General features: G+C 43.1%; 1 protein-coding gene across 1 annotated transcript; it reads right to left on the bottom strand.

Moving 5' to 3' along the window:
- Positions 1 to 2,992: 2,992 nt before the first annotated feature.
- On the bottom strand, positions 2,993 to 5,920 carry LOC110204664 (fatty acid-binding protein, liver-like). The gene is made up of 4 exons (XM_020980781.2): positions 5,805 to 5,920; positions 5,224 to 5,396; positions 3,809 to 3,901; positions 2,993 to 3,111 (listed from the first exon to the last, which is right to left on the bottom strand). The coding sequence occupies exons 1-4, from the start codon at positions 5,869 to 5,871 to the stop codon at positions 3,061 to 3,063; spliced, it is 384 nt and encodes a 127-aa protein (XP_020836440.1). The 5' UTR covers positions 5,872 to 5,920; the 3' UTR covers positions 2,993 to 3,060.
- Between the last annotated feature and the right edge of the window lie 2,676 nt (positions 5,921 to 8,596).

An 8,596-nucleotide genomic window follows, 5' to 3' on the forward strand; every position in this document is an offset into this window, starting at 1 on the left:
GTCCTGGTATACCTATATGGAAGCAAGTTGAGACTCTCCCCTCCCCCAACTCTTGCTTCTTTTAACCTTTTCTTTTGTTCATTCATTTTTCAGGGTTGTCCAACTCTTTGTGATACCTTTTCAGGTTCTCTTGGCAAAGACACTGGAGTCGTTTGCCATTTCCTTCTCTAGCTCATTTTACAAATGAGGAAACTGAGGCAAATAGAGTTAAGTGACTTGCCCAGGGTCACATAACTAGTGCCTGAGGCCAGATTTGAACTGAGGTTTTAGATTCCAAGCGTGGCACTCTGTCTCCTGCACCATCTAGCTGCCCTCTACATATTACATAATAATATTAGGATCATGCTTTAGTTTTCAGGCTGAAGTTTTACCTGAATGAGAAACCCTTATCAATCTTGCTTTAACTATCAATTTCAATGCAACATCCTGCACTGAATTTTTAAAATATCCTTCTTGAAGATCTATTTTCTTTCTTACTTTCTTTTTCTTTCTTCCCTTCTTCCTTCCTTCCTTGTCCCTAATTTTCCCACTCCAAAAGTCTATTGGTGCTTGACCAGGTAATTTCCCCAACCCTCTTTACTGTCTTAAATGAAATGTCTCTTTAACTTGGCACCTAACTTTGGAGCTCTGAAAGAAGAGTCTGTACCCATTTTCCATGACCACTCTCATTTTGAGGTGAATAGACTTTGCTGCTTTCTGTGTTCAGCCAAGGCAAACAAAAAGGTAGACTTCCTCATAGGAAGATTCCTGAGAAAATGACAATGGTCCCAACCTGATTATGGGAAGAGGGATGGGCAAACTGCTCTCAGAACCTCAGGGCTGAGAGAGTTAGTGACTGTAGAAATTCTAGATTTGGAATCTGAGGGCTCTACTTTGGGGCATTGAAAGTTTGCAGGTCCCCATCCTGAGTCATCCCTGAGAGTCTGGAATTATATAACACTCCATACCCCAAGGAAGCAGCAACAGAACCAGCCCGGATCTTCTGTTTAGAATTTTGCAGAGCCTGGGCCTGACTTAGAGTCTGAAATCAGAAAATAGTCTGGAAAAATAAGTAAACAACAAAAAAAGGAACCCCACCCAAAACCGCTGTTATGATGACAAGGGTACTTAAGGCACAAACCTAGAAGAAGAGAATGACTCAAACATTTACCAGCAAAGCCCCAAAGAAAAGTACTGCTTAGGTACAAATTCAACTAGAATACCCCGAAGAGAGGAAGCAGAGTTATTGTTGCTGCTATTGTTGTTCTTAAGAGTTGAAATGTTTTTATACATGAAATGAGAACACTAGAAAAAAATGGAAAAGAAATGGCAATTAGGGAAGAAAGAACTGGAATGGAAACCAACAGTCTGGCATAAGAGGTACAAAACTCTGTCTATGCAACAAACCTGAGGCACTGAGGCGCCCAAGCAAAGTGGTGCAGTGTTTAGAATGCAGAACCTGGAGTCAGGAAGGACTGAGTTCAAATCTAGCTTCAGACACTGTATGACCCTGGTCAATTCACTTAACCTCTCAGTGTCTCAGTTTCTTCATCTGTGAAATGGGGATCGTAATAGCACCTACCTCCTGAGAGAGTTTTGCAAACCTCACAGTATAATATAAATATTAGTTGTTATTATTGTTTTGTTGTTACTCTGAGGAAGCTGCCACATAGGATGGTGGGGAAGATAGAAGAGAGAAGGAGGTTACCCAAGCCAACCATATCATAGCTTCCAAATTTCACAGATTATTCTTGTTTCTTTCTGATGTAAGAAAAAAATGCCTGTTAGAGCAATCCAAAAGAGGATAGGAATAAGCATTTATATAGTGCCAGACACTTGCTAACTTTACAAATATGGTCTGATGTGATCCTTACAGCAATTCTGGGAGGCAGGTGCTATTATTATCAAACCCACTTTACAGATGAGGAAACTGAGGCAAAGTGACTCGCCCAGGGTCACACAGCTAAGAAGTATCTGAGACAAGATTTGTACTCAGGTTTTCCTAACTCCAGGCCAAGTACCCTAAGCATTACATCACCAGCTGCCTGAAACAGAGACATGGTTGCTTTGAAGGTAGCAGATTCTTTCTCACTGGAGGTCTTCATGCAAATTATGGATGATCATTTATCAGGTGTGATGTAGAGGGAATCTTCTTCTTCAGCTATGATTTGGACTAGATGGCCTCTGAAATTCCTTCCACCCCTGAAATTCTGTGATTCTGTAAGTCAGGTTACATCTCTGTGGTTCTCATGCAGCCAAAGGATTGTCAGAGCTGACTGCATGTTGTCCTTTTAAATCCTGGGACAGGCCTTGCCTTGCCGAAGTTAAGGCTGTGCTCCTCAATTAGGCTTCCCCTCTCAGATGTGAGCTTCATAACCCAAATCTTCCTCATTGTTTACTAGAAAAATGGGTCCTTCAGCTGGTGTCTTCAAGGTCCTATTCTACATAGCTGGTCTAAAAAATACCCTTCTCATTTAAAACACATACACACACACCTACACACACACATACACACATTGTAACCAAGAGCTTTTGGACTCAAAATACTTTGATCTAAAGGTATGTTTCTTACCTAGGCATTTTAGGTACAGAATTAGGGAAATAGAAATAATGGTGCTTGTGGGGGTGTTGGTGAGGAATGGGGGGACATGAGTCACAAGCCCCCTAAAATCACCCTACAAGGTAACAACTTATTCCATCAAGGCCAAAGTCAGCACCATTTCTTTCTAGGTGAATGATAATCTGCAAAAATCTTTCAAACTATTCACTTTTTCTGGCTCCCTCCATTCCTTGGAGAGGTGGGTAACAATGGGTGCAGAAGGGTGTATATACTAGCAAATGGAGTCACTTTGTTGTTTGGTTTTGCTTGCCTGCTTTTCTTTGTTGTAAGGTGAGGCTCATTGGGGGTGGGGAGGCAGGTGCAGTGAATTCAGAAATGGTTGTGATGTAAGAATAAAAGGCATCACTAAAACCTTGAATAAACATATGCTTGTAAAGTCATTCAAAAGACAGATTTTTTTAACAAGCCACATTTTATTGTACCAATTTCACACAGTAAAAATAAATGGAAAGCAGACATGTCTAAATTCTCTTACTGATTCTCTTGCAGACAACATCACCCAAGGTAAAGGTCTGAAAGCCAAGAAGAAATCCAGTGTTAATCTTTCCTGGAATGTCTTGCAGTATATCAGCATGTGATACCCATCAATGACTCTTGTATGTTAGATATACTAGAGATAGGTTTGGCAATCTTTCTGGGTTTTTGTTTGGATTGTCCATGCCTCCTGAGGGAACCCTGGGGAGCTGTCTTTGGGGTCTTCGAGGGCCCCATTTAAAAATATAAATATTCCCAGCAAGGTTCACAGTGTAAGGATGACAGAGATGCCAGCTGGAAAAGGGTTTAATGCCTGAAGGGGGATTAGCAGGAATGGGTAGAGGATTAGGTGACTGGGGGTGAAGGGATGATAGGATCATGGATTTTTAGCTGAAAGGAGCATTAGGGGTCACCCACCCAACTCCCTGGGAGTCTGCCATAAAGGTTACATGCTTCTTTACTCAGGGTGTTGGGCAATACCTCCTCCCCTTCCCTCCTCCATCCCTGCTGTCCTCCATGTTTTTCTCTCCTCCCCTCTTTTCTCCCTCTTCTCTACTGTCCTCCATCCCCTCACCTGTCTTTCCCTCATCCCCTCTTCCCTCCTCTTTGAGAGCAGGCACTGCCTCCCTTATTCTATTGGCAGCCCCAGTACTTGACACCTAGTATATGTTCTCCAAATGCTTTTTGGATCCATCCCCCACAACCAAGCAGGAAGAGAAACACCTGATCACTTACAGTGGTGAGTATATCTCCATTCAGTTCAGTGACAGACTTCATTGCTTTCAAAATTGTTACCAGCTTGTTACCTCCTTCTAGATTCACTACACCCTGTAGGGAGACAGAAGAGTTAGCTCTGGCAAGCCCTAGGGACTGGGGGTGAGCCAGGGATGCACTGGTAAATGTGCAACAACTGGTTTTCTGGAGGGAAAAAATGTACACACAAATTTCCATTATAATCTGTAGTATTAACATTTGAGTATTATTTGCAGTGTTAACACTTTCTCCATCACTTTAAAGTAGGCAATCAATAAAACAATAAATCAGTCCTTGATTTGTAGTGTTTACTATTTTCTGAGGGGTAAATGCTCACACTTAAAATTTAACAATGGGCTGGCATCTCCTGCCGGTTTCAGCTGGCTCCAGCACACCCCTGAGTAAGTGCCAAGCCAGATTCCCTGCAGAACTTCTTGTTTCTATACTTCACTGGCTGGATTGTTTTCTAGTTCTCTTAGCCCTTTCCTTACTTTTCCTCCTCTCCCCTTTTCTCTTCTCTTCCTTTTGCTGTCTGTGAGTCAGTCAATAAATATTTATTAACCGTCTAAGATGTGTCACATTGTACTAAGTACTGAAGACAGTCCCTGCCCTCAAGGAGCTTACAATCTAACCGGGGAAACAATAAGCAAACAGGTACAAACAAGTCATAGACTGGATAAGTGAGAAATAATTAACAGAGGGAAGGCCCTAGAACTAAGCGGTTGGGGAAAGTTGTCTGTTTTTTTTTTTCAGCCAAAGACAAGGTTGATTGAAGATTCGCCATATTACAGTTTTAAGGAAGCTGAGCATCTGTGGGTTATTGGCTAGATTGTGAAAATCTGCACTGTTGGGGAAGGTTTCTTGTAGAAGAGTGGGGGGAGATTACAGTTGGGACTTTAAGGAAGCCAGCAGAGTCAGCAGTCTGAGCGGAGGAGTGAGAGCATTCCAGACATGGGGGATAGACAGGGAGAATGCTGGAGCTGAGAGATGGAGGGTCTCGTTTCATGAACAGCTGGGAAGCCAGGGTCACTGGATGGCAGAGTATGTATCAGGGAGTAAGGTGTGAGAAGACTGAAAATGTAGGAGGGGGCTGGGTTATGAAGGAGACAAGTCAGCTACTGAACACAGCCAGCATGGGCTGGAGGCACTGCTTCCTGGCTGGTCCTCTATACCATATTCCACCAGACTGCTTTTCATCTAATCTACCTATCTTGCAACACGTTGGCCAACAGAGATATGTTTGTGTCTTATCTCCCTAGCAGGCTGCTAGCTTACTCCAGGGGGTTATGGACCAAGTTTTAGCTAATTTTGCATCTCCTCCAGGGCTTAGCCCAGAGGCTAATACGCGGCACCTTAATGAATAACATGCCCTAAATTGAATTAACTTATATTCTTACCTTGACCTTTCCTCCAGTGGGAGTGGTCAGCTCACACTCCTCCCCCAGGGTGAATTCGTTCACCTGGATTTGGTTATCGTTGTTAACGATGAACTTGAAGTGATTTCCATTTTGTACAATTTCGATCATTCCCCTGGTATCCTTTCTCTTCTGTATGATGTCATCAGGTAGACCTAGTTCATACAACAGACATTCAGACCTAGAAGGCATCTAAGAGCCAAAGGATCTCATTTGGGTCTCCTGACAGCCCTGGGAGGTAGGGAGTATTATTATCCCCATTTTCCAGATGAGGAAGCCAACATTGAGAGCAGTGAGATGATGCAATCCATGTCACCGAATGAATTAAGAGCAGAGCCAAGGCTCACATTCAGATCTGACTCCTCATTCTGTTGTTCTTCACCCTGACACCCAACCCAAGCTCCCGAATGCCTGCCCAGAGCCTCACTAGTTGGATTATTTCACTTGCTGCAGATTCCCTGTTAGTATTTTAAGTTCATCCCTTCTGGCAACCACAAGTATAATGCCCCTGTCCCTTTGATCCCAACATTTGATGCCCAAAGGCTGTTTTCCTAAGCACTTACCAGCAGCCTTCAAGAAGGCTTCAAAATTCTCTTGGGACTGGAGCTGGTACTTTCCTGAGAAGTTCATGGTGGAAGGATGTTCTCTCAAAACACTGGCTTGGAGAGAAGGCGCCTGGCATGGCCCTGAGGGGCTGGTTTTATAGGGGGCTCGTTCCCTTCAAAGATTGGTCAGAGGTTATCGGTTGGATTCTGCTCAATCATTAACTCTTTGGGAGCAATGTTCAGGGAAAAAGAATAAGGTAGGCATAGGGGGAGTTAACTGGAGTACCTGGTCACTTGCTACAGGAGCAGGAGGTCATCTATCCAACTGTCCAGAGTGTCTGGGGCTGGGAGGGGAGGACAGTGCCCACTGGCATAAGGAAGGGGAAATAATGAAGTCTTTTCCCTTTGTGGCAACAAGAAGAAATATCAATGTGGCACTTTTTTGTTTTTTTATTACATCGTGCTTTCTTATGCATTAGCTCATTTGTTTCTTACAAGTATCCTGTAGGGTAGATGATCAAATCATAGTTGCTTCAGTTTTACAGATGAGGAAACCAAAGTTTGTCAAGGTCACACAGTGTGTATAACACTGAGCTGGGGTGGATATCGAGGGATTTCTCAGGCTCATCTTGTCATTTCTCACCTGCAGGACTTCGCATAAAACAGGGTACTGAATTTGAAGCCAGAGCTCACTACAAGAAGCTTATGTTTTACTGTGTGTGTGTGTAAGTACATGTGCTCTGATGTGTATGTGTGTGTATGTGTATAGGAGGATGGAGTATTCATTTTTATCTCTGTGTCCTCAGTATGTATCACACAGCAGACATTTAATAAATATTTGCTAAATGGAATTCAACCCGAGTTATTCTCTTATAGTTTAGGATTTTCACTTTCATTTTCTCAGATTTTACATTGACCCCTAAACTGAACTTTTTATTGTTCGGTCATTTTCAGTTGTGTGCAATTCTTTGTGACCCCAGTTCAGGGTTTTCTCGGCAAAGTTACTGGAATGGTTTGTGTTTTCCTTCTCCACTTTATTTTACAGAGAGGGAGCAATGTTGCCAATCTGGACCAGGACCAGGGACAGTGGTGAAGGGGCCACAACCTCACTGGCTTATAGACACTGGCCAGCACAGAAAGTAAAATAGAGAGGAGTCACAGGTAGAAAACCCAGATACCACCATAAGAGTCAGTCCCCTGATTGCCTGAGGTGTGTTTCATCACTGATGAAAGGTTCCTCTTTATTCTTAAAGCTGCCCTTGCTTGTCTTATGGCAGACCAAAACAGAGACAGGGAGATGGACTAGAGGGATGCAGGAATAAATGTAATTTGTCATTTCAGGGCTAAGTCAAGAGTGAGATGCTACATACAGACTACATGCTCTGGACACCATCTCATGGTCCTGTGTTAGTCCTCACATTTCTTTGTTCCTCTTGGCCTTCTGACCCTGCTATCCAGACCCTCCCAATGACGACTTTCCCCTCTATTTGGCTTCCACAATGTTCTTATCCTGGTTCTTCTGTCTTTCTGCTCCCTCCTTCTCAGTGTCCTTTCCTGACTCATCAATCATCTTCCAATCCCTAAGTGCTGGTTTCCCCCCAAGGTCCTTTTCTTCTTGCCTTGTTTCTCTCCACTCTGTCACAGTGATCCCAATCAGTTATGTGTGTAATACCCTTCTCTTTACTGTAGATATTCAAGTCTATACTTGTAACAATACTAAATTCTCTCCTGAATTCTTATCTGACATCTCCAACTGCCCTTTGGATACTTCTATCTCAGTGACCTTGTGGCACATAGAATGACATGTTTAGGGTTTGAAGAGACTTTAGGGAGCATTATATCCACTCTTTCCTTTAATGCATGAGGAAATTGAGGTCCAGAGTGATTAAGTATACAGTTAGGTGACACAGTGGATGGATTGCTGGACTTGGAGTCAGGAAGACTTGAGTTCAAATACTGCCCCTGACATTAACTAGCTGTGTAATCCTAGACAAGTTACTTACTTTCTCTAAGCCTCAGATTCCTGATCTGCAAAATGGGGACAATAATCATAGTACCTACCTCACAGAGTTATTAGGAGGGCCAAATGAGATGACATAAAGTGCTTTGCAAACATTAAAATGCTATCTAAATGCTAGCTACTTTCTTTAGTATAGAGTGACTTGCCCAGATTCATCGAGCTAGTAAGTATCTGATGTGGGAGTTGAGCTCAAATCCATATCGATGTTCCGTACCCTGCAGTCCACTGCCACAGGCTGCATCCAATTCAGTGCCTCCAAAACAGAATCCCTCTTTTCCACCTAAATTTGCCCTTCCTCCAAACTTCCTTTCTTCTTTTGAGGACAATCAGCCAACCTGATTCAGAATCTCAGATTCTTCTTCCCTCCATCCTTTCCAGCCCCGATATCCAATTCATCCCCAAGTCCTGTCGATTTCAACTCCACAGCATCTCTCGAATCTCTTTTTCCACCCAAACTCTCAGGTCCGTATCACTTCTCCGAGTAGCCTCCTAAGTGGTCTCTCTTCTTCCAAGAAGGCTCTCTCTTCTTGAATCTATTCCTTACCTAGCTGTCAAAATAATCTTTCTGTGACCAAGGCACGACCACGTCACTTCTGAACTCAAAATCTTCAGTGGCTCCCCGTGGTCTGCAGGATAAAATGCAAACACACTCTTCAATCAGGCATTTCAGGTTCACACCAGAAATGAGAGAACCATTCTGACTAGCATGAAGTTGGTCTTTAATATAAGCACAGAGATACTAAGAAAGGAAAACAGCATCTATGAAACACCTACTATGTGCGAAGCACGG

Source organism: Phascolarctos cinereus, unplaced genomic scaffold (genome assembly GCF_003287225.1).
Source record: "Phascolarctos cinereus isolate Bilbo 61053 unplaced genomic scaffold, phaCin_HiC Scaffold_829;HRSCAF=1481, whole genome shotgun sequence".
NCBI classification, from domain to species: Eukaryota; Metazoa; Chordata; class Mammalia; order Diprotodontia; family Phascolarctidae; genus Phascolarctos; species Phascolarctos cinereus.

What these genes read in the sequence shown, in the direction of transcription:
- LOC110204664 (XM_020980781.2), bottom strand. Translation starts at nt 5,871, where the DNA reads ATGAACTTCTCAGGAAAGTACCAGCTCCAGTCCCAAGAGAATTTTGAA. An exon ending in CCACTGGAGGAAAGGTCAAG is followed by an intron (nt 3,902 to 5,223) that starts GTAAGAATATAA and finishes GTCTCCCTACAG; the next exon opens with GGTGTAGTGAATCTAGAAGG. An exon ending in ATGGAGATATACTCACCACT is followed by an intron (nt 3,112 to 3,808) that starts GTAAGTGATCAG and finishes CTTGGCTTTCAG; the next exon opens with ACCTTTACCTTGGGTGATGT.